The sequence below is a fragment of the Erpetoichthys calabaricus genome, chromosome 1 (assembly GCF_900747795.2).
Source record: "Erpetoichthys calabaricus chromosome 1, fErpCal1.3, whole genome shotgun sequence".
Classification (NCBI taxonomy): domain Eukaryota; kingdom Metazoa; phylum Chordata; class Cladistia; order Polypteriformes; family Polypteridae; genus Erpetoichthys; species Erpetoichthys calabaricus.
In genome coordinates this window covers 50195474-50221810 of record NC_041394.2, presented here as the reverse complement: position 1 = coordinate 50221810, position 26337 = coordinate 50195474, and the positions used below count along the sequence as shown (strand labels likewise).

Sequence of the window (26337 nt, the reverse complement as noted above, 5' to 3'; positions counted from 1 at the left end):
GGTGTTCCAACTGGTTAAGGATTCCGGCTGTCAAGTCATGCCCTCCTCTCATTCAAACAAGACCACGATCCTCTCACCTCTCATTCGTGTTAATGCTTTTGTCAGACACAGTTCCTGCCCTCTCAGCTCTTATAAATTTTAACGTTTTCCTCACTTTAAGTTCCCAATGAAAGAAGACTTACTATGTCCAAATCTTAATGATGAATTTCATCCCGAAGAGATATCAACAGAAGAAATGAGCACATGGGCAATCCTAGCACCGAGAAACAAGGAAGTCAAGCAAATTAATGTGAAAATTATCAATCAGTTACACAGCAAATTGGTTAAATACGTATCAATAGACTGTGCTGAAACAGTTGGTGGTGATTGTGCGGAAGATGAAAATATCAGCTTACAATATCCCGAAGAATATCTTCATCCGTTAACACCATTCGGTCTTCCACTGCATGAATTACTGTTGAAAGAAGGATGTATCCAAGAAAGGTAATGTAGTACATCTTCAGGGCATAATATTAGACAACAAAGGCGATCTTGATATGCCATTCGTATTAAAACCTTCAAAACATTCGAAAAAGTCTGTTTATTTATAAGAGAGAAAGAAACAAAATTCTCTAACGGGCAGTTATACGTTGCATTGTCACGATGAAAGTCCAAACACAGAATCAAAATTCAATGCGATATTGACAAAAATTTAATTCAAAACATTGTTCTTACTGAAGTTTTACAGTAAAAGTGTAAGTTTAAAAAATATTTGCATGTTAATTTCAAAGCCAAACAGAACAAAATCGTATAACGCAATGATAAAACTCCGATGCAACATGAAACATAATTTACTTTCAAATTATTACGTTTTACTATTTTTTTTGATATGGTTAAATTACTTGCTGATCTGTTTAAATTGCACATCTGCATCCCCATACGTGAGTGACAGAACCACAAAGAGGCTAGCGCGTAGCACAGGCCCATGGGTTGGCAAGCGAAGTGAGCAGGGGGCAAAGCCCCCTAAGTATATAGTATATGAATCCACATACAAACATACCCTTAAGTATCACAAAAATATAAAAATCCTAAACTATAGTGTATGTAAGTTGTTGCTTATAAGAAGTTGTAGATTCCCACAAGCAGCGAGGCAAAGCATTCCAGAGTTCTGGGCCAGTAGTGCTAACTGCATGATCACCCATAGTGCAAAGCTGAGAGGAAGGGACAATAAGAAGATGAGATTCTGAGCGACCCAAAGAACTTGGAGGCTTTTATAACTGTATGAGATTACTGAGATATGTAGGGGCTAAACAATGGAGAGACGTGAAAGTGAGCAGAAGAATCTTATACTGTGTCTGAAATGTAACTGGGACTTGTTGAAGTACTTGTTGAAAATGTTCCCAAAGTTTATTATTGCAGAGAATTGTAGCTGCTGAATTCTGCACCTACTGCTGTCTCGTAAGTCCCTGTGAAGAAGCAACATACAGAACAGCATTACAGCAGTCCAGCAGTATGTGGAAAAAGCAGCAATTAGAGTTCCAGCTGCACTGCAGTATATGTCACAACTTTGCAAAGTTTGGTGTAATGTATTTTAATTGAAAGTAAGATGTGTTAGTAATGCTCGTAATATATGGGATTAAAACAAAAGTGTGAAGTCCAAAATAACACCGTGATTGCTCACTTCTTTAGAAGTAGATGTAATAAAACATGAAGCACAAACACTAAAACTTTCATTTTTCCTCAAGATGTTTGGAATGGCAATAAAGTTAGCTGACAATACTATATAAGCCTGTTCCTGTAGGGGGCGGTAGCTCCCTAGTTGGAATAAGTTCTTTTGTAATTGCAGCGTTTTAAGTAACCGAAAACTATATAGATATGATATTAAAAGGCGATACCGCTCCCATAGTGATACGGCGGTAAAAATCACATAAGAGAAAATAACTTAGCTTTCTTTACTGACGATTTACGTGGCATTATAGACAGGAAGCCTATAGCAAAGACAACACCAAGGTGGGATCTTAATCTATACAGTCTGCCATCTTTCGTCGCTGTGCTGGAAGGCTTTTCAGGACGGATGGCGATATCACCCATCCATCCGTTGGCTTCAAAGTGTTTGGCTGCTGTCCAAGTCTTTTATGCTGGTTTCTCCACGTGCAGGCCCTTACTTAGGTTCCAAACAAGGGAAGGAGAGGATTCAATTTCATCTCTAACATACAGAAATAGTACAATGCTTATTTTCGTAGTTGTACCTTCTCTCTTCAAATCTTGCCTAGCAGTTCTAAATACTGAGAGCCCCTGTGTGCTAACTTTGGCCTGGTCTTTACAGGTGAGTGGATTTCTAAAATAAGTTGTGTACAGAGCACAGTGACATTAAACTTATATTCTTATTACAAAGCCCATGAGTATCTAGTAGCCCATCCAGAGCTGGTCACCCTTCCAGGATAGGTTCTGGCCACTCCACAGGTCTGAACTGCATTAAACAAGTATGAGAAGAGTCTGTTTTGTCTCACCAAACATCATTCAGATAAAGCAAACATGGCCTTCAAACAGCCCGTGCCAGCCAACCTTATAAGGCTTTGGCCTTAGACGAAGCCTCATCTAATGAAACTTCTTGCTTTTCTTTGTATCCTTGCAGAACACCATTGGACTTGCGTCGGTCAGCCTACCCCTGACTTTGTTTCCTCCTGCTGCGCCCATGGACTGTAAACTCCAATTTCTGGCCTTTCGCAATGGTAAACTTTTCCCCAACACAAGCAACACCAGCAGAACAGTGGAGCAAGGAAAACGGCATGTAGTCAACAGCCCAGTGGTCTACGTTGGACTTGGTAAGAACCCCTGGACACACAGTGTCCCTACCATGGACAGGGGACACAAAACACATTGAAAGGCATTCAGCAATTCCACGGGATTTGTGGGGATTTCTACTAAAACTGTCAGAGTGCAATTCGGCAGGACGTCACAGGCAGTACCTCACTCACGTAGGTTACCCCAGTGCTGTTCCCAGGGGGCTTATAACCATTCTATTGAGACTGAGTTAGACCTTAGTTGATTTTACATCATGGTGGTCTTAGTTTTCCTCCAAAACAACTGATGCTTCCGAGTATGAGGTGTACTCAGACATTCGATTTGGACCCCATTGTGTTGTTAGATTATAATGCAGAATTGAGCTGCCACTGCTTTGCTTGTCCTGTGGACTGATGCCCCACCTAGCGCTGGTTCCTGGTGTGCACCCAACGCGTCCAAGATTGGCTGTGGTCCCCTCTTGACTCTGAATTACATCCACGTTCAGAGTCTACTTACTTTATCACGGGGTCATACAAACCCAGAGTTTATCTTGGCAGGGTAAAGCACAAAGAAGTTACAGATGAACCCCAGAGTACACAAACTCCCCTTAGAGAATGGCAGGGTTAGGATATGAACTCCTTTGAATGTGAGTAGTGTTCAGAAATTTCTCTTCACCTTTTGAAAAACTTCTGTGCATCTAACGAAGGGACGTGAAATCTTTCAGAAAATCAGCCCCCATTATTCCCTACACATTGTACCAGACCTCCATATTCATGCCTGTTCATCTTTGCTGCTCCCACTTTCAGATGGCTGCTCAAGCTGGAACTTCTCAGATCCCATCACCATTTCCCTGCGCCATTCATTCCCCGGATCTGACTCTGTGGCAGTCCACTGGAACTTTGATATGCAAGATGGCCGCGGTGGATGGAGTCAAGATGGCTGTGAGCTGATCGGCAGTGACCCCAACATCTCTACCCTGATATGCTTCCACTTCAACAACTATGCCGTGCTGCAGGTACAAGAGCGCATAAATGTGTCAAAGGTCCACCTTGTTCGTGAGCGAAGAGTGCTGCTGGTTTTTGCTCTCTTAAGAGCGTAAGGCTGTTGTGGTTTGTCACTCTGCCTCCCAGAAACATTGTCTTCTTTTGAACCATTTCCTAAATTATCTATTTTTGCTTTGCTCAGGAGCTGCACAACATTCATCAGCCATCCCTTGTGCCAGTAGAGGTTCTGCACCCTGTTATTTACACCTGCACGGCCATTCTGCTGCTCTGCTTATTCACCGTCCTCATCACACACATCCTGCATCACAGGTAAGCAACCAAAGAACTGCTTTAATGGCGCCAAAGACAATGGCTGAGCTCTCATCTTCTGTAACGAACACAACTGGAGAGATGACTAGGAGATTTGTAACAATGGCTGTCTCTTTGGTTACCTGCAATCAACACTCTAGTGCTGTGGTCTCAAACTCCAGTCCTGGAGGGCCGCAGTGGCTACAGGTTTTTCATTCTAACCCTTTTCTTAATTAGTGACCTGTTTTTGCTCCTAATTTAATTCCCTTTCCTTTCATTTTAATTGACTTGTTTTTAAAGATTTGTTGCCCTGAATTTCTTCATCGTTCCTCTGAAGTGCTCCATTGCTTTCCTTAAATGGCACCCAAACAGAAATGAAACGTAAAGTGAGTGAGCTGACAGAAGACCAACTAAGTCAGGGCCTCAAACTCCAACCAAGTTGCTTAATTAGGTGCCAATTCTTGTTGTTCATTTCACTCGTTCTTTAATTCCATGGCTTGTTGCTGCTCTCATTGTGCATTAGTAGACATTTCCAAAATTACTGATTTTCTCTTTTCTGAGAGCAGTGCTAACATGTTTTGGGGACCTGAGCAGATCAGCATTCCTGAGACCTTCAAGTTTCTTTATTTTCAGATATTGTATGATGGACACAGTTTGCTGGTCATGTTTTGGTTCATTTTGTATCTCATTATTGTTTGGCTGCAAATTACGGAAAAAGAAACAAGGGGTCTGAGTCTTCAAGAGCAAGTCAATTCAAATTAATTCAAAAGAAGTTAATTAGCAGCAAATCAGGCCACTCATTAAGAAAAGGATTAGAAAGAAAACCTGCAGCCACTGTGGCCTTCCAGGACCAGAGCTGTGGGACCACTGCACTAGCGAGTTGACAGGTTTCAAAAAGACCCCTATGGGTGCATTGATGGTTGCAATTACAGAAATCTTGATTTAGAGAGCTCAGTCCCTAGAAGGTATACATCTCTTTTAGCAGAAGCAGGTGCTAAAACTTGAGATGTGGCACAGTACTGACCCTAACCCTTTACCCAGAGGTCTCCAGCTTTAAATTACTAATGACCATGGTGGGCATTTCCTGCCTGGGCCACGGCTTTACAGAGGCACATATGAAGATCTGGTTGGCAAACGTGGCCTCAGCTCTTCCTCCTCTTTCTTCTGGCTGCAGTTCTTGCTCAGTTTTAAAGGACTACTCCAACCAGAAGTGTTCCTATGTTACTTACCTCAAGTAGGTTGTAGTGGTAGCCAAGAAAAATGTTTCTTTTCACGTTTTCATGAAGAATGAAGAGAAAAAAGTTTGAGGTATAATAGATGTCAATATTGACCAATGCTGTCCAGCGGTAAGCAATGTGAAAATTGTCCATGGATTAAAGATCTCATGTTACTCATGTCACATATTCCTCATGTCAGTTATCCAGTCGTATGTTCAAAACATACAAAATGCATGCATTTTTGCTAAAATATTATTAAATAGATACTTCTGGAATAAACACCACAAATTGTAAACAGGAAACTAAAGCCTCATGGGAAAGACCATTTGAATTGAAGACCCACCTCTCCCCTTATTCATTGGTCAGTATTCCTACCCACTTAATCCAGACCAGGGTCGTATGGCTGGAGCCTGTCCCATAAGGAGCCAGGCAGGAGTAAACCCTTGACAGGGTGCCAGTCCATCACAGGGCAAACACACACACGCGTCAATTTGGCATCGCCAATCCACCAAACCTGCATGTCTGCAGTGGGAAAAAAATGGAGCACCCGGAGGAAGCCCACACAGGGAGGTCCCAGGATGCATACCCTAGTCTCCTTACTTCGAGGCAGCAGCACCATGTCGCTGTTGGTCAAGAGTCTGGTCTTCAGTTCAAGCCTCCCATGAGGCTTTAGTTTCCTGTTTATGATCTGAGCTTTAACAATACTTTAGGGAAAAAAAACGTGTGTTTTGAGCATTCAACTGGATAACTGCCATATGGATTACACAACATGAATAACGTAAGATTTCTTTTTTCTTCTTTCCATGGATGTTTTTCAGATCATTTGCTATTGTACAGCATTGGTCACCATTGGCTTCTATTATGTCATTAACATTCTGCATGAGAGTATTCAGTCTGGCAATATGGTGCAGCCTTAGTTTGTGGAAGACAGACACAACTAGACATGACCATAAAATGATGGTTGTCAATTTCAAACTGTGTTTCCTTGATTTGCTCCTTGAGAAAAAATCTTCTGAACCAATCTCTGCCCGAACAAACTGATTGATCAAAGATACCCTGACAGCTTGTCCTAATGTCCACTGTCGTATAACACGCTCAGCTACTTTGACCACGTTGACTGTACCCTCAGAAGGAATCATCAAACCTCCTTTGTTTTTTAATGTGAGCAGGTGGTAGCTTTGATCATATGATGCTGGTACAGCATCTGTTACCAAACTAGCACGGCACTCATCACAGGACAGCTTTCTTAAAATCCCGTCTAAGGGCTACCTCCCACTGCTTCCTGAGGTGGATTTCCTTGGAAAACCTTCAAAGTTTGAGAAATGTTAACAGCTAACAACAATCTACATAGTTAGTGACTAAATACGTTTAGCCAAAACGTTGTTTGGAGGCTCACTTGAACACATAAATGCATAGCTTTGCTATCTTAGCCTGGCATCGCTAAAGTTAAGATTATAAAATGGGATTTTCTAATGGCCAAATATAACCAAAACAATTGTTCACCCTTACCGCGTACAGCGGTTTGTACAATCCCAAGCAACACATGCATAAGGCATCTTTATCCATTACTTCACTCCACAGCAGTGCCAACTTGCAATATGGCAGAGACGTTGATGTACGATGCTGCTGGTCATGTGGCGTCTAGTAATTCTATGTCTATGTGTCTCAAACCTAACTATATCACAGCAGAGAAAGTGAGACTCTGATGATGGATGAAGAGAAGGTAAAGTTACCAAAAGAGGGGTAAAGGAAGGCCGAGTGTAATATTCCCGTGAGTGGTAGACCTACGTGATGAACAGATCCATGTCTATCTTGTGCTTTGATGACCTGTTACATTATATTAAGCCCCTTCATTTATCATTCTGGCACCTACAAAGCCAGACTCTCCTTGAAACTCACTACAAAATTCAGGGTGCAGCATGTGGTGAAAGCCCAGAATGCCGTGGTGTGCCTGAAAGTCTGATGTCACATTAACCCCGCAGACACACCACCTGTACACCAGACTTAAACCAGGTTTTAAAAGAGTGGTGTTCAAGGGTCTGGTTTCATAGTGGATACGTCTGACACCTCCACGTTTTATCCAGGCACCTCACAACTCTGATTCCTGACTTTCAGCTATAGAAAGTAAGGACACGTTTCCCGAGGACATACTTTACCAGAGGTGTAGCAGTGAAGGTGACGTCTCCTCTCCCCAGACTGATTCTTTAGCTTTGTGGAAGCTTCTACAGCTACACAAGATGTAGCCAAAGGCCCAAATGAGGTCATCCATTTTCAGTTGTATTTATGAATGACATATCCATGGATGGGTCATGTTATCCTGATAATGTTACTTCAGTAGGTTATCCACACATTGGGCAATGACAAGGCCATGCACCAGCCCCCACGGCAAAGATGCAGTTGTGTATCACATGGCTTAGAACTAAGCCCCTTCTCATCTGTTGCCTTAAGATCTGTTTTTTTGTCTTGCAGTTCAATTGGGATTTCACGGAAGAGTTGGCACACCCTCCTCAACCTCTGCTTCCGCATTGCCATGACAACAGCTGTGTTTGCAGGGGGCATCACGCTCACCAGTTACTCTTCCATCTGCCAGGCGGTGAGTAGTTGCTCTCCCACTGGCTTGTGTTGGCCTTGTTGTATGTTGCTGCCTACCACTCCTTTATTCTTGTTCATCATTACTCTCGCCAGTGGTAGCAGGACTTCTAAGTCACTACTTCTCAAGTTCATTCTAGCTGGCATGTAGCAAGGTTTAAAGCTCCATGATCAGTCATCTTCTTGCAATAGAGATTGATCACGAAACGCCCTTCGTCTTGCACTATGGTTAAGATTAGGGTTATGGGAGGGTTATCTGACTCAAAGGACGTTTCATGACTGACGTTGTGGGCATGACCTGACCGACGCCATAGGTACTGCAGGCTACAGTTAGACCCATCTCTCATCTTTTGTGGTTTGCAGTGTTTTGTGGCTTTTCTAACATCTGTTTGTCGGTTTCAGGTGGGCATTGCACTGCACTACTCTACCCTGTCCACCTTACTGTGGATAAGTGTCAGCGCCCGCGTGATCTACAAGGATGCGGTCTGGCAGTCAGAGCGACCACCAGAGGGTGAGCAGGTCATTCCTACACAGCGGCCAATGCTCAGGTGAGCAATGCACAATCCCACGATACATCAAAAACGCGTAGAGGAAATTCTTCCTAACATTCATCTTAAATCCTATGATTCTGTGACTAACATCTCCACTTGACATGAAGACATTTGGGTCCAGTAGTGCTCCAAGGCCTGAATGCCCAAATCAGTGTGGGTGTGATGAACTGTCAGAGAGTTAAACTCAGTATGTGTCTTTACTGTACATTAAAGTTTTATTTTTCCTGTGTTTCTCTTATTGTAGGTTTTATCTCATAGCAGACGGAGTGCCACTCATCATCTGTGGAATCACAGCTGCTGTAAACATTAACAACTATGGAGACGCCAACCCATAGTAAGCATCTGAGCTTTCCAGCTGTTGTAAGCCATTCCAGAATTCACTCCAAGGATTATGGTTGGAGTGGGAAGGGTAGAGTACTTCCTTCTAAGTTCATCTTAAAAGCTATAGCTAGAGTGGCCATCACAACCAAAACTGGCACTTGATTTGTTAAGCTGTTAGCAAAAAGAGGATCACAGGAAGGAATTTAAAGGAAAGGCATCCATAGTAGAGGCAGGGCTATCCTATCAGACCCCTCTTAATGACTTCTCTCTTATCACAAGAAACTGAAACATGGGCCAGTGACTTCAACTTGAGGCTGCACTGAAGTAGGGGGGTCACTGAAGCTTCTGCTTGTCAAAGCTGTCCACTGAAAATGACTCGCTCTTGTGGTGGGCTAGAATTCTGGATGTAAAAACTACCTGTTAGCTACTGCAGAATGGATGTGGCGAATACTGATGTCAGACCACTGCCAGTGCACAGACTAGGAAAATGTCCATTTACGCTTCTGGCAGCGTTTGAGGTTAATCTCTGCAATTGAAAATCCTCTTTGCCACCTTTTTTAACATTCTGTCCTTTTCTTTTCACAGCTGCTGGCTGGTGTGGCGACCAAGTTTGGGTGCTTTCTACGTCCCAGCAGGCTCTGCAGTGTTGGTGAGCTGGATTTACTTCTTATGCACCGTTTTCTGTCTGAGGAGCCATCATCAGCCAAAAGGACCGACAACAATTGCCACGTCATCCTCTTTGTCCCCATTGCCCGAGACTCTGCCGGCACATGGTGGGAGTGCCAGTTTGCCCTCCACAGACTCAGTAGTTGGAATGATGCATGGCGGGATGACAATTGAGGACCAGTATTCAGTGAAAATGAGGTTGTTGGCACTGGTGAGCACTCACGTTCTCTTTGCTCTGCTCTGGACTTTCGCCGCTTTGTCTGTGCTGAGAGTTGGTGACGGTGATCTGATTTTCAGTTGCCTCTATGGAGTGACGGCAGTGACCCTCGGGATTTTCTTGGTGGTTCACCACTGCATACGAAGACTTGATGTTCAAATAGCCTGGCTGGCATGCTGCCCAGCTTACAGACAGTCACTGCCGATGCCGGCTTATATGCACCCTTGTGCCCCAGGCGACACTGAAAGAGAATCTCAGATTTTTATTGGCTGCCTCCCACCTGATGTTGCTGCCACAGCTTCTGTGAAATCCTCGTCTTCTCCCAGTGGGAGCAGTAATCTCTCCAACCCAGGGCCTTGCAAACTTACAAACCTTCTACAGGTAGCACAAGAAAATGGCACCAATACCAACAATGTGACCTTGAGTATGTGCAGGCTGGCCTCTACGGCATCAGCAGCAGGGACAAACAGCTGTGGCAGCGTGGGCTCTGGATGCTGCAGTGCCACTGACAGTACCAATAAACATTTAAACAATAACCTGCTGCAGCAGCAGCCCCTCATGGCAGCAGCAGGCACTACTACAGCACCCCAGCCACAAAGAAGGGCATACAAGGCTGGGAGCAGGACTAAGCAAAGCCAGTCTGCTCCTGGCCAGTATCACCACAAAGCGCATCACAGGCTAAAGACGTTAAGGAGCGCAGGGGGGAGCGCCATGGCTTTGGGACCAGCGGGTTTAGAGCGCCTTACCCCACCACAAAAGAAATCCATTTCCAGTGAGAGTGCCAGCCTTCACAACAGCCATTCCGAGAGCCAAGCTAGCCCGCTTCCCAATGGCAAAAGGAAAGGACTGAGTGAAACCACAGCGACCAGTCCCTCTGAAGGCAGCGATGGGGGAAGCAGTGGCAGACGGAAGCCATATCCGTTGGTTCTGCTCCCTTCAGTGGCCACCAGGGCAGCAGCGCTATGCCAGGTTGCCCAGAAGCGAAGTGCCAGTCGGGATAATATTAAGCTGGCAGCCACTGCAGAAAGAGAAGCAAAACGGAGCTCGTACCCTCTCAATACTACTATTGCTATCAATGTGCCCTCTGGCACCAGTCAGAATGGAACACTGAAAGGGTCAGGGTATGAATTAGATCTGAACAGCACAGACGACCCTCCAGGCATTGGGGAAACAGGTGTGATGAAGGGAGGAGTATGGAAGAGTGAGACAACAGTGTGAAATGTGTGGGCGGTCAAAAGGCAGAAAAGCAGACAGGCACAGGGGGAAAAGGAAAAAATAAATGTTTAGGAGACGGGACCAAAAACAGCAAGGGATGGACAAGCAAACCATTAGCTGCTGACAGTCATTTAGAGCGGTGACAATCAAACTGCAAAGCGTGAGGGGTCGCAGACCCAAAGGTGCAAAGTGAATAAATAAACCGCACATATATAAAGTACTCACACACACACAAAGGGTAACATGAGGTAAATAACAAACAGGGCATTCAGGGTCAGGAAAGATGAAGAGGGAACAAAGTCTGAATGCCAGACAATCAGCCCGGAACAACAACGATGACCATATTACATTTGATTAAAGACATGGAATAGGTAAGCTAAAAACAAGAGAGTCATACGGACACATTCAAATCAGTAGAAACAAAGGAAAAAATGGAATTGCAGCAGACGGACAGATCAGGATCAGGCACAGTCTGACAACAGGAGGAGCTTGACAATCAGAAAGAGAATCTGACAAAACTTGAAAACCACAACAGGAACTAGACAAAAAGATGAAAAACGGCACTCACCTATGAAATGCATAAACATTCACAATATGGCAAAACCCCAAACCTACAATGGGAACTAAATAAAGACAAATAGAACCAATCAGTAGCACATTATAACAACTTTCATTACTAGCCCTTTACAGTGGATGAATAGTTAAAACTTTACATTAGGTACTGCAAAAAGACATACAACTAACAAATGAGAAATTTGTAAAGACTCAAAAAAGCATTGTAAGGGTGGGTGTTGATAAATAATTAATGAAAGATGATATAAAGTTATCAGAAAATCTGGAGCCCACAGTAGGAAACATGAAAGAAAGAAAATCAAGATGCAGGCGGCTGGACAATTTTAAACCAGCAGGAAGAAAGCAAAAAGCCCAATGCAGATGCTGTGTTCATGTGCTATGGGACAAAAGGGGCACTTCCACATGAAGCCCCTATCAAGATGGGAGCTCCCAGTGGGACAATTCAGCGATAGCAGTAGGACCCAAAAATAGAGTTCTGCTCCCCCCCACACAAACACACGTGTGTCTGACACCAAGCAGTGGTTCCCCCTTAGAGTTCAGATTGTGTTGACATAAGACAGAGTGCCAGGGGTCTGGACACTGCCATGTACTTCTGGTGCCAAAAGTTAGAATAGTGGTATGGTACTGTTTTAAAAATTGTACTGTATACTGCTGAACACCAGAAAGGAGAAAAGAAATTTGGAAGAGTGAGGAAAAAATAAAGCAAGCAACAAAGAAAATGTGAGACATAAGGGAATGGACAGCAGCAACTAAGAGGCATATGCAAGTCAACCAGAGAAAAAAAATAAAAGGTGGAAATGCCAAGTAGTAAGAAAGCAAATTAGAAAAAAATCAGAAAGAAAGAAAAAAAAAAAAACACGAATAAAGATGACAAGTTGTAATGGAATCAGAACATGAGACGAGTCAGGAAAAGAAAAATGGAAGGAAAGAGGAAGCAAACAGCAGGGCATAGGCAGATAAAGTCAAAAGCAGAGGGAAAGTTTCAGTAACTGGTGATAAACACCGACTGTGTGATACAAGGCATATAGTCAGGGTAAGTAAACCTGGGGAAGGGGGAAGAGTGCAGGAAGCTAGGAAAAAAGACAACTAATCAAGCAGGAAGGAGCTCATACAGAATACACCCATCTAAACAGGCAGAGACAGTATCTTATATATAAACGTCGACGCGTGTAAGTGAGAGGTGTAGTCAGGGTAAAGGCTCTACCTCTGAGGAAACAGAAACTCGCTTAGCCGCTAATAACACAAGTGGGGCCAGCATGTCAGCAAAACGAAACCTCCAAAGAAAGACAAAGTCACTTAGCCGCTAACATCAGCAGAACGGTATCCCTTTTACTTTTCCTCCTGCTGGTAACGCACAAGCGAGGTGAGCACATCGGCAAAACGAATCCTCCTAGGAGAGAGATGCCCAGAGTAGTTCCTTTCAATTACCTGACAGCTCTACATTTCAGGTTTTTTTCTATTTCAATAGTTTCTAGGACCCGGGGCTTTTTACAGCACGGGCTTACACAGCTAGTACTGTAATATGTACTGCAGTCTGCTGTGAAGGAAACGAGTGTGCAAATACAGCAAAGGAACAAAAGCAAATGAGTGTAGAGAACATTTGGGTATCCGCTTAATCTCCACAGTGCAAACAGTTAACAGAATAACTGGGAGCAAATCATAGAAAGAAAAAAAAAAAAAAAACTAAAGACATGAAAAATAGTTATAAAAGTTTGAAAAAGAAAAAAATCAAGACAGTTGGATTTGAAGGAAAAGTACAGGAACATAAATGTAACTTGAAAGCAGAAACAACACACTTGGAAATAAGGTAAAAATACAAGAATGTACAAAGAAAAAGGAGGTGCAACACTGACGGATGACTGGCAGAGGCCAACGGCAAGTCTCCATCACTAGCAGGCCGACTTGAGAGAGAAAACAAAAGTGTTAAGCATGGGGGGGATTATATATAAATAGAAGCAGAGTGTTTTAGAAGACATTTCTCATGATTAAATAATTCATTTTAAAAGATAGGGAAAACAGACAAGGAAATTTATATTATTTAATCTGAAAGTCTACCAACAAATGCACAATGTTGTGAAAGTGATTAAAACTTTATTTTGACGCCGTGGCCCTGGGAGCGCAGACCAACTGTTATGACTGCAATTGCACATTGCTAGTCCATGTCACTAAAATTTACAGTGATGCACGCACATGCTGAGAGGCCTGCCATTCTAATTCTGTATATGTTGTGTTGTAGAACACTACCACAATGTGTGTTACAAACCAGTGTGCAGCAATCCCATTAAAACATCAAAGTAAAGCAATACAATGTGCTGCACATCCAAAGAGAAGGGTCAGACAACAAAATGAGATCAAGATCAGAAACTTTAGAAATTCCAAACAAAGCATAACACCCACCTGATTTGTCATATTCCTTTAACCAATCACCATCCACAGAGAAACCGCATTATCTCTCAAAACTAAACCAAACTCACGTCAATCCTGAGGCACTGCTAGAAACAGCTGAACCCTTTCTGTCTGCCCCTCATGTGCAATAATACATTAGAAAAACAGAACTATTTATGTTAAAATTCTCACTGTACCTCAGACTATTACGGACTGCATCTATTCATACAAAAGGTAATTCTGTACTTTACACACACACCTACTAGCCATCATCCCTAATAAGGGCCTTACAAATAAGTGCATTTTACAGTTGTCTCCATATTAGGAGCACTGGCAGGTATAACGACTTACTCAGGGTCAGTAGTGGAGATGAAAACCAGCAGCCGTATGGCTTACAAGCAAACATCTTGGTCTCTAAGTACAAGTTGTTGTATAATCTTCTGTTAATTTTCAACATCCAATCGCAAAAACCTGAATGATAGGCAGTCTCCACTTAGTTACACTAAAGTGATTGGAATACTTGCCTCTCATGGACAAACTTCAAATGAAAACTTGTTAATAGACAATACTCAATGTACTTACCTGGTAACTCCAATTGTTTATCAGCTGTTTGACACAACATAAGTACTTATGAAGAGAACCAAGGAAAAGCAAAACCGTTATGATTTACATTTACAACTTTGAAGCTGTAATATTTACACAGAATACGTTAATGCACTTTGATAAAACTTTATACAAGAAGTCAAAGCAGGAATAGTGAATCAGCATCCATGTCAACCTTTGGACTCATGGGGACCATCCTGTACCCAAAAAGATCCATTCCAGGCATGACTAGCCAGCATCTCTGAGCTACATGTACACAATTTCATATGTTTTGCTGTGTAATGTACCTTCACTGGGATACTCTCATGTCAAACATTCTATAAAGTTAATATTTTATTTTTTAAAAGGCCACACTGTTGTATACAAATGTAACATGAACCATGCAACACTAACTGTCCTGCTATAGGCGTCAGCCTGTTAAATGCAATTTAAATCATTTTATGAATCTGTCTTTATCTCAAACATCATTGCAATTTTATTTCCAATGTCATTATTTGTATCAGTTTATAAACCTTAGGAAGTGATTTTCTCAGGGTCACATGCTGCATAAGTGAACGGGCTGGAATTTCCCCTTTCTAGTTTCCAGCCATGATCGGTTCACACTACCTTCATGCATACTGATTAACGGATTCACTTTAAACCAAGTAAGCTCAACGACTCTTTTCATTTTTACTAATACAACTCTTAAGCCTAATTGTTCCATTGGTAAACCATGTACAATATATTTTTATGTTGAATGTGTAAGATTTACAGTAATCAAATACAGGAAAGACAAACGTTGGGTTATCTTCGTAACAGGCATTTCATTTATTTATTTTTTAAGAAAGCTAAAAGCTATATAAAAAGTGCCTTTTCCAACTGTGTGTGTACGTTTAAAAAAAAAAAAGATGTACAACTTCAATGGAATCATCATCATCATCAGCTGACGGACTACGGTTAACAGGAAATGAGATGATTTTAATCGCTAATGCTTGCCCTTTCTTGTGCTCGAGTATCCCTTGTCAGAATAATCATTTTTATTGGAGATGTGTAGCTGTGATAATTGAAATCCAAACACATGGTGTGTACCTAGCAGCCGCAGTAAAGCCGGACAGCACAGTGAGTCAAGACTCGGCACTTACTGATGTGTTATTGTCTAATATTAAGACTCTTACATAGTTCTGAGAAAAGCCACATACCTGATGTTCTGAACTATCAGAAAAGAAACCTGCCTCTCAATTATGCAATTCTGCACAACTTACAGTAGCGGTGTTGTTCAGAACAAATGGGATTATAAAGCCAAAATGTGTATCTATTTAATGCAGCCAAATATGTATAGTAATGTATCAGGGCGAGTGATTTGTTTTTGTTTTTATATTTGTTTTAGTTGCCCATATTGCAAAAGTGCCTTACACAGAAGATTTATTTTGTTAGCTGGTTTGTACAAAATACAAATAAACTATATTAAAAAGTCCTATGTCCAGTGCAAATTTAATGTCAGCTGAATGACAATAACCCATTCTCCCCCGATATCAACACAGTTTCCTTCATTTGGTTCATTTGTGGTTTTGATATGCACACAAAAACTACAGACAGCATTCAAGCTCATTATGGACATATGTAAGAGGAAAAAATAAAAACATGACAGAGGATTAAAATAAATTTATGCAGACATATAAACTGGGGGTAGCACAAAAACTAAATGACTCCCATTATCTTCACCTTTAACAAAAACTGATGTTCAAACACTGTTCTTAAAATTTAACTAAAACATTTTATATAAATTTGAAAACAGTAAAATAAAAAAAAAAAAAAACAAATTCTACATGCTCAACAACTTAACGCCCCCTCCAATCATACAAGCTCCTCGCGAATGCAATGAATGGATGGTATTAGCTAGACTTCATAAGCTTTGCTTGAGCCCGACACAAAGCCTGAACTTCCTCTGGTGTGCGGATGTACATGTCAATTTCACTGTCCAAAATTTCCTCATCCCCAAATACATCCAACTCTGCCACTACTTCCCTTTCTCTTCTGGGGTGAGGATTTTGTAAACAAGGAGGCAGAAACAAGGAGGGGCACTGACTTTTTTCCTTTTCTGAATTTAAGCCCACTTCCTTTCCTTTGTGTCCAGAAGTGTTTGATGAGACTTGATCTCCACTGGCTGCTCTCTCTGAAGGCTCGTCTAATTTAGTCTTTTTCAAGGGTGGGCCTTGGCTGTCTTCTTCACTGTCAGACAATAATACTGAGGAACACTTCTGCTCATTCTCCCATTCTTCCTCATACTTCCTCATTGCTTGCCGCAGCAGTATTCCACGATGTTTGAGAATGTCCTCAGTATACTTGGCCACAGACTTCCGGTCAAGTTTCACTCCTCGAAGCCATGGTAACCCTTGACCCAGCTTACAAAGAACATCCTGAAGTTCTATCAGCCGTTTTGAAGCAGGTGCTGGAACAGGTACTTTAGCTATTTTGCAAAAGTTGATGAGGGAGATGTTAAGACGAGAAGCAATGGGACGGAGAGACAACCAGGACATGTAGGTGACTGCTGTGAGAATGGGCACCGGCTGACGTCCTGTAACCAACCAAGTTTCATCTGCTAGTTCCAACAGCTCTGAAGCCCGCTTAGCAAGTCGTGTAGTGCATTCACTGAAAAGATCTGGACAGGAGCTTGGTGAAAGCTTGAAGCTACAGGCATAGGAGAAAACAATTAGTATCAAGTATCCTCTGAAATTGCATCTACAAATGTATCTACCGTATATACTCACGTAAAAGTCGGGTCTTGAAACCCGAAAAATTGATCATAAAATCAGACCCCGACTTATACGCCCGTTCAAAAATGCAACACTTAATTTTTTATATTATATATGGTTGAAATAGTTTACTGTCAAATAATGCAAAGAGTACGCAACACGTGTTCTGGGCTCATCAGGCGTACACACTCTACTGCACTAACCACCCATACAATCTAATTGTGAACCACACGCCGTGGCGCAACGTTAGGGGCTTCGCCTCTAGCACTGACGTCCGAGGTTCGATTCCCGAGAGGGAGTGCAGTAGAGTGTGTACGCCTGATGAGCCCAGAATTAGGGTGAAACACGTGTCGCGTACTCTTTGCATTATTTGACAGTAAACTATTTCAACCATTCTATGATCTGCTTCTCACAACTGAGGGCATCGTGGCGGATGTTAGCCGACTTGCTGACCAACCACAAACGTTACCTAGTAGGTAACCACCCATACAATCAGATTGTGATTCATATCACAATGAATATATATATAATATAAAATCTTCTTGCTTCCCCCAATCTCACACCAGTTTCTCAGACGCATCTAATTTTGTTGCAGCAGCGCAGTTACCAATTTTTTTTCGATACTTCAACGACATTTAATTTAAAACCAGCTTCATAAATTCTTCTGATCGAACGCTCCATCATAGATAAGGGATGCTCTTACGATAAAGGTGTATCAGGGTGTGAGATACAAAAACACAAATCAGTAAAAACATTGCTTCGGAATAGTTTGGGTATTACCGGTGGTCATGTAGGCACAATAGAGAGAGAAAGGGGTTAGCAGCACGTACTGATACAGCGCATTGCCAGACACACATAGAAAAAAAAGCCAGTGTGCTCCGTGGTTACTTTCTCAGGTGGGTGTTAGCATATCATAATCTCTTGGATCAATAGCGTGAGTTTTCCACATTTGACTTATATGACCGATATTATAAAATACTAGAAATTATACTGTAAAATCAAGTCCCGACTTATCCGCGAGTATATATGGTAGTTGTCTAACAATATGCTTCAAAACTTCACTTTATCACATCACAAAGTGACAGTTTGGATTACTAAGACTTGTTCATGAGCCCGATACCTGTTGCAGTGGCTCTCAATCAACTGAGTCAAATCAGTAGGTGGAGTTTCCAAGTGAAGCTTCTGTACCAGCTCTGTGTAAACTTTGTGCATCACCTCACCATTTGCTTGTAAAAGATAGCTTATTGTTCCCATCGTAATGGGCCAGTCATTCTGGCGACAGGCAACTAACACACAACAGCCTGCCAAAGCCTCCTTTTTCTCCGCATGAGTACTCAGAAATGCTGGATGATAATAGGCTTTTTTGAAGAGAACCTCAGAAGATTCTTCTATGTTAGAAGAAAAACGAAGGATGCGGCAAAGACTGCGAATTCGCTGAAGACCTGTCAAAACAAGGAAAAAGCTAAATATTTTGAGGAAGATAGCATAAAACAACAGGTATGATAAACTTAATAAAACATTCTCAGACACACTACTGTAATTAATTGCATCTTTGGAGGGGGCTTGGGATTGGTGGGGGACTATGAAAGCAGGAAAAAAAACAGGATTTACTCATGCACACACCCTCACTTTCAAACTTGTTATTTTAGAGTATGCTGAGGAGAACATGCAAGGGATGCAAACTGAGGACACTGGATCCAGGAGACCACTATGCCATTATGACACCCTGATAAGTTACCTTGTATATGACCTCGACCGGGCTGCTTTTCTGTTGGGAGACGAGAAAATTTCACTTCTGTGAAGGGTGAAGAGAAAAAAAATATATATTATTTTTACTCTTGACAAAGGACATTCCAACGCAAACGCTCAAAAGCAAACACAAATAATTAAACTGAAGTGTTGTAAACACTGTTAAGATGTTCATGATCATGAAAACCATTAAACACAATTCTTAAGTCTGGGTAGGTAACACATTATTATTCAATGCCTTCAAGAGCACATTCTGATGATCTACCAACCATTGAGATGCTTCTCTTCAGACAATGTTGTGGTCAGTAGTCCTTCACTGACCACTGCCCCACAGTCTTCACACACAAACTGAGTCTGTGAGTACAGAGAGTCTTCCACAATCTGTGAAGAACCACACTCTGGACAAGGCCCAGAGGGCTGCATTATGTTAGCTTCCTTTGATGGCTGCAAGAGAAACATAAAAGTGTCAGTGTTCAACAACGATGAGGAGAAAATCTATCTAGAAAATACATACAGTACATACATAGACACATCCACAAGATATAAAAAAAAATAACTTCACAGCTCTAGGAAAGACTCATCTACAATGGCAGACAATTCTGTCTTCTACCATGGAAATGCTGATTTATAGTAAATGTACAAGAGAAGTAAGGGGTCTCAGGATAATTCGACATTGTAACGTCCGTAAACTTAACAACAGAAGAAAATTCATGTGAAAAAACAATTTCTTCTCAGACATTAACAAAAGTATATAAAAAAAAGATATAAGCACTGTAAATAGTATGTTTCTACTGTTATTGTTAGTAAGAGATACTGTATATCACAGTGCATTTATCTCAAAATAAACAGTAAGACAGAGTAGTTAAATAATGTCTCCTATCACTGCTATTCCCAGTGAGAAGTGTACACAGCATGCTGCCAGTCTGCAATGCATGGTACATGAGAATGAGAGATGGGTTTTGTGAACCGGCCAGTACAGGTCTTTAGTGCACAAAAACATTCAAATTTAAAAAACAAATCTAGTTATTAAAAATAAAACTGATGTAAATATTCAAACACTTGCATACATGGGGACAGGGATTGCTAAAATTGCTAGTGTAGCAGCCACGAGATGAGATCACTTAGTGATCAGGAGGAGCAGCCAGCAACCTGCAGTGGTCATTATGTAACACAAATACGCCCGGGTCTCTCCCACCTCTGGGCTTTTTACACTTTTAAAAAAGGCACGCAGCAATCAGAAAGAAAGCATTTACAGTTGGCAATTAACTGTCTTAGATTCATTAAAGATTTAATTAGTTTACTTTTACATAAACTTCTCCATTTTCACAGGAACATTAAAAAGATAGGGCAATAAAAGAGAAATGTGTTGGGAAAGGACACTACATGTAACAACATATGATGCTTACAGCGTTTTCATTTGATTGGACATTTGAAGACTTTTTTGCCTCATTAAATCTAATTCTTTATGAGCTCTTTGACCAAGAGGCTATACTTCACAAGTGACAAAAAATTAATAAAGGCTCCAGAATAAACACAGTAATTCAAGTTCCTTAAACTACAATTAAATGCATACTGTTTCAATGCACTGTAAAACTGACAAGTTGTGATATAAAGTACAACATTAAATCTGTATTTCTTCATAAAGACAAGGGCGACTGCAATAGAAACTTTAAAAAAAATGGACTGTCACGTAAAACACCACACATCTCTGGTACAGATTGGGCAGCATCGTAAAATTCAATGTGCTCTACACCAGTGTGGAAATGGCCTGCAAGTGCGGGGCAAATTTCACTAAATTTCTGCTGTTGCCATCAGGCTGCAGATTTAGGTTTCCAAAGGTAAAGAACAACAGGTTTAAGATTAATTTGTAGAGCCATAAGCATTTTAAATTCTGTTACTTGTAGGGATGTTGCTAAATGTTAAATTCTGCATTTTTATTTTATGTACTATTGAAAGCAATTATGCTTCTTTGTAGTGATATTGAGTGCATGTTTATGTAATAACATTGGTTATCAAATGTTGTGCCTTGGTTTATCTATCAGATCTCTCTAACAATATCTTCGTTTTTTGTACTTTCCTGCTGCAAACAAATTTCCCTCTGGGATAATAAAGTCTTCCTAACCTAAATTAGCACATAGACATTGATCGGGTAAGCTACACTCACCTCAAATGTAATGTGAGATGGAATGCCAGCCCTTCCAGATTTTTTAAAAACAAACATTGATACATTATTTGCTTAGAAACATGTGTAATGCTAGTAATTAAATTCTAGTTGAGCCATAACTGTAAAGTGATTGCAAGAATTTAAACTTTAACATGTTTATACTACTCTGTTACTGGAAAGTTCAATTAGATCACTTTAATGCTTTACTTAGTATTGTCTTACCCACAACTCTGGTGTAGTACTACTACTTCAAACTATGTGTTGTAAAGCATAAAGTTATGAAGGGATTTTCTCAATTCCTCAAACTTCTTTTTCTAGCTAAAAACTAGATTTACATACCACAGTCACAGAGTCTTTGGCCCCAAATCATGTAATGATTTATACAGTACATGGGTTGACCCTTTATCTAAGTATTTATTTCAGCACTGAAGACCCCAAATACACGTGGTAAGGTGGCATGGTGGAATGATCAACAGTGTTCCCCAGACCGCTAGTGACTGGTAATGGACTGACGCTCAACCCTGGGTTAGTGCCTGTCTTGCAACCAATGATGTCAGAGTTGACTTCAACATTCTCTGACCCTGTGTTCCCAGGTGGTTGCTCTTTCTCCCTAAAGAATGAGCTTGATCAGGTTGCTATTTCTGACTAGTTATAAAAAAATCTTTATATGGCCATTGGGCTGTTTATAAGACTGAAACGTAGGTTGACAGCAGTTGTGGCTGTGCTGTTTGTCACTGGTGACAAAACATCTCAAAGTCCTACCTCTCGCCCCTTCTCTCAATGATCTGTTGATCTCAGCATTAGAAAAGTAGAGAAATGAGCGAACACAGGATACGTTACGGAGGTGGAAGTAAGAAAGTTTCTTAATGTGGCACTGGCTTATGTGGGTGGAGTAATAAAGGGATGAATCAAAAATGACACCAAAATTCTTTGCATTAGAAGAATGTCTGATGAGATCACCTTCAAGTGTAAATGAAAAGGAGCTCATTTTCTTAAGTTGTGCTTTTGTTGCAATTTAATTTTAAACAGTTCTGCTCCAACCTGAGCTGAGAAAGCCCTTATGAAGTTTCACTTTTAACATTATTAAAATAGAGTTGAGTATCATCTGCATAAAAATGATAACCCAGTCTAGCTATGAATGATATGGCCAATGGGAAGCATATAGATAGAAAAGAGCAGAGGGGTGAGGACTAGGGAATCCATTCCCGGTCGGGTTTATCCATTCCCGGGAATTCGGGAATCCCGGGAATGACACCGTGCATGGGCATCTCACATGTGAATGGTTTTAGAACGAGCAACACTTATTTTTAATAAAACTACTGCAATATGTTGACACAAATAAAAGAGTAACCTTAACTACAAGCAGTTCATGCTGTCATATAAGTACATGTATCTAGTTAGTTGCAGTAATAAGAGCAAAGAAAGCACAACATGTCAAGCGTGCGGTCGTCCAGGCAAGAGCGCACCTTCATGCAGAGTATGCCAGCTGCTAAGAAAGAACACTCTGCCTCCACTGAAGTAGGCGGCACAGTCATCAGATACTGATACACTTGTTCTAAACAAGTGTTTCTAATATTCTAACAAGTCATAAATAATTCTGTCAGTACATAAGCAGATTCCTTACAACCTTTCATTCAATTAAGTGGACACAGAAAACAAATCAAGTTTAATTAATTGAAGATTCCCATTTTTAGATCCAAAGTAAAATAACCTGTTTTGCTGCCTCCAAAACCTTCTGTGTGTATAGTGTTAGCATCACTTAATTTTTAATTGACTTATAATTATTTTGTCTCCAGTAGTATGCCACTTCTGCAACAGAAAAAGTGTATTCATATAATGGATGGAGGGGTGAGAAATTTACTCAAACAAACAATGTGTAAGATGTCATACCATTCTCTAATTCAATCCATCCATTTTCAAGACCAGCTTATCCAGGGCAGGGTCATGGGGAAACTGGAGCCTATCCAAAAAAGCATCAGTGCAAGGCAAGAACAACCCCCTGGACAGGGTGTCATTACTTTGCAGATTGAAAATACAATCATACATATATCCACACAGCAGGGGCAAATTCAGCATCACTAATCCACCAAACCTGCATGTCCTTGGATTGTGGGAGAAAACCAGAGCACCCAGCAGAAACCTACATGGACATGGAAGAAAAATGCAAAGCTCACACAGAGTGCATCCTGCCCGCCAGATCGACTACTACCACTGCACCACCCCTTCATTCTCTAATTCAGGGTTTCTTAAAACTTATTTTTGAGGCATCACAAACTTACCCTCTTTAGTTCCTTCGAGACCCAAAAGTTGAATGCCTGGATGATCATCTGTGTTTGTTGGGGGGTACCCCTTGGTGAATTGTGGACAATCATCACACATCTGGGGGATATTTAGGATGATCATTGGTGCAATGTCAATTGCTTAACTAACCTGCGGCTAACAACCGCGACCCTTTGCCATTAAACACAATAGTAACTCGCAACCCAACAGTAGCAAACATGGGTGGACGCACCGATTAATAAACCCTGCTCTAATCATTTTGCTCAATTCAGGGCCCTGGTATGTATGAGCTTACCCCACCAGCATCAGAAGGAGCTAGGTAGGAACCATGCCTGGACTGGACGCCACTCCATCACAGGGCCAACTTAATGTTGCTAATTAACTTAAAAGCACTCCTGTAGTGGAGTGACCAGAAATCCACTTTTTGATGCCTAAAATATTGGACAATAAGGATTTTATAAAAATTAATTAAAACTGTAATTTTGCTTTGCTTTTTAAACAAAAAGATCTTCGTATTTCTGTTCGCTCCATCCACTAACGGCAGATGTTTTGAACCTACAGGTGACGCCAATTCCTACTTTGTGTTGCATACATTGCTAGCATACGCGGTGCACAGGGTAATACAGCGGCTACGACTTGAATAAAAAATGCAAGTGAACGGTCAACAGAAAACGAAATTTTACAGACAAATTAAAAATAAACACCTGAACGCAACGACCGACAATACGAGTAAAGACACTATAGCGACTAAGTAGCTCATGCTACAAAACGAGAGACCATGAAAGATCTTCGGCAAAAGTGACAAGACTAATATGAGAGATCAGGGCAACGAGAGGATGCTGTAACTGTCTTTAAGGGGATTTGGCATTTCAGTCGTGGTGTTGAAAGGAAAATGAATGTAAAAACAGTTTTTTCCCCCAATTATGGAAGACAACTAACACTTCGCAATTGTGTTAAAGTTTAATATAACTACGAATTTAGTAAAGCACCGCTATTTCCGGTGCATGTATCGGTTACATCCAGCTAGACCAGGGGTGTCAAACTCCGGTCCTGAAGGGCCGCAGTGGCTGCAGGTTTTCATTCTAACCCTTTTCCTAATCAGTGACCAGTTTTCACTGCTAATTAACTTTTTTTCCCTTCATTTTAATAGCCCCGTTTTCAACGATTCAGTCCTCTGAATTGATTCTTTTCTTCATTAAATGACAGCCAAACAGAAATGAGATGTGCAACGAGCCAACAGATTACCAACTAAACTGGAACGTCACACTCCAACCAGTTTCTTAATGAGAAGCCAATTCATGCTGTTAATTAAACCCCTTATTTAATTCAGTGGCTTGTTTCTGCACTTATTCTGCCACAGCAGACATTTCCAGAACTGTTGATTTTCTGTTTTTCTAAGAACACCATCAAGATATTTTGGTGACCTTCACCTTTCTTTATTTTCAGATATTGTGTGATGGGCACAGGTGAGCTGGACAGGTGGCAGCTTCTTTTGTGTCTCATTATTGTTTGGCTGCTACTTAAAGAAAAAGAAACAACTAAGAGGCCGGAGTCAAGTTAATTAAAACAAAGGCAAGAGAAGTTAATTAGCAGCCAAAACTGGTCCCTAATTAAGAAGATGTTAAGAATAAAAACCTGCAGCCACTGTAGCCCTCCAAGACTGGAGTTCGACACCCGTGAGTTAGACCAAAAGCGCTCTTTGTAACTGAAATATGTTGACCCTATTTTGGAAATACGAGTAAAAACTCGGGAAGGCGGAGGAACGCGAACCAAGCAACACAAAACAACGGGAAGTGTGGAGCCTTGGGTTTTTGTTTGTTTTTTTACAATTCCTTAACCTATTTCGTTTGGAAATTATGTCTCCAATGCAAGTTAAGATATCTTGGTAATATACAATAGCATGTAAAATCCGCTTGATCACTGCAAAATGTGCTCTACTAGTTGTGCGGTCTGTTATAAAAAATTCTTGTTCTCTTTTTAGTTTGTCGTCAATAAGAAACATAATTCATATTTTAAAACATGGACTTACCTACAGTCTCGACTTGCAATGGAAACGGGAGTAACACCCAAGAGGGAGCTGCCGATGTTGGTTTTAAACGCACTATTGGAGGAAAAGGACAAAAATTGCATTACAATTATTTTATACTCTTCTAACGGTGTGCAATCATCATTCAGCCTCCATACGCAGCCAGTTTAACATTCATGAAGACGACATACCGACGTTTACCAAACTCGAGTTGGGTGAAGCAGTCCGTGTGGAAACCAGAGCAGCGACTCTATAGTTCCTATCATTAAGTACGACAAGGTAATGTCAAAGAGGTAGGAAGCATTAGATAAACACACAGAAATGCCGCATTCACCGCAGGCGATCCGTCTGTGTGCCCGTCATATTAGAGAGGTCAAGATCCACTTGCAAACTCGGCGTGCTTGGAGATGGGCGGGGTTGCTATGTTAACAAATGTTGTGACTTTATTATTTATATATAAAAAAAAGTTCGCATGAATAGCTACAGGCATCAGTAACGTTATGAGCCACAATAAATATCTAATATGTTCAATTCTCTCCAAAGAAACAAGCCGGTAATAGTATGACATCTCTTCAGCATACTGAACAGAGAGATCTAATATACCGTACACACATTATTTATTGTACAAAACAAGCATCCGGTCACAAAATAAAAACATAATAAACATTGTTTTCCTTAATATTATGATTGTCAGAAGTTCATTTACTGCCAAGTCATTTTAGTTATTCTGGTGTGTGTGTGTTTATACAGGTGTGGGCAAAAGTAGGTTTATAGTTGTTCATACGGAAAAGACATGCAGGTCATGACTGCTGCACTCAAGCACACTTTAATAATAAGACAAATAATACAAATAAATACAATAATAAACAATAATGTAAGAATAAACTTTCATATACTCACAACTTTAAACCCACTTTTGCCCACACCTGTGTGTGTATGATATATAAGAGCTTCTGAAAAATGCCCCTTGGAGACAGAAGTTTGTCAATCTGTA

The 26337-nt window shown here is 41.0% G+C and overlaps 2 protein-coding genes across 2 annotated transcripts in view; one reads left to right on the top strand and one right to left on the bottom strand.

Annotated features, from left to right (window-relative positions):
- adgra2 (adhesion G protein-coupled receptor A2) overlaps positions 1–10896 on the top strand; it is a 184657-nt gene extending 173761 nt beyond the window's left edge. The window contains exons 13-19 of the mRNA XM_028799174.2: positions 2615–2804; positions 3570–3778; positions 3949–4076; positions 7742–7865; positions 8264–8409; positions 8657–8746; positions 9319–10896. Of these exons, the coding sequence (XP_028655007.1) occupies positions 2615–2804; positions 3570–3778; positions 3949–4076; positions 7742–7865; positions 8264–8409; positions 8657–8746; positions 9319–10834 (2403 nt within the window). The 3' untranslated portion in view covers positions 10835–10896. The remainder of the gene's footprint in view (positions 1–2614; positions 2805–3569; positions 3779–3948; positions 4077–7741; positions 7866–8263; positions 8410–8656; positions 8747–9318) is intronic.
- A 4385-nt stretch (positions 10897–15281) lies between these two features.
- brf2 (BRF2 RNA polymerase III transcription initiation factor subunit) lies at positions 15282–25622 on the bottom strand. The gene is made up of 6 exons (XM_028799175.2): positions 25535–25622; positions 25347–25418; positions 19143–19317; positions 18863–18919; positions 18245–18566; positions 15282–17059 (listed from the first exon to the last, which is right to left on the bottom strand). The coding sequence occupies exons 3-6, from the start codon at positions 19294–19296 to the stop codon at positions 16264–16266; spliced, it is 1329 nt and encodes a 442-aa protein (XP_028655008.1). The 5' UTR covers positions 19297–19317; positions 25347–25418; positions 25535–25622; the 3' UTR covers positions 15282–16263.
- Between the last annotated feature and the right edge of the window lie 715 nt (positions 25623–26337).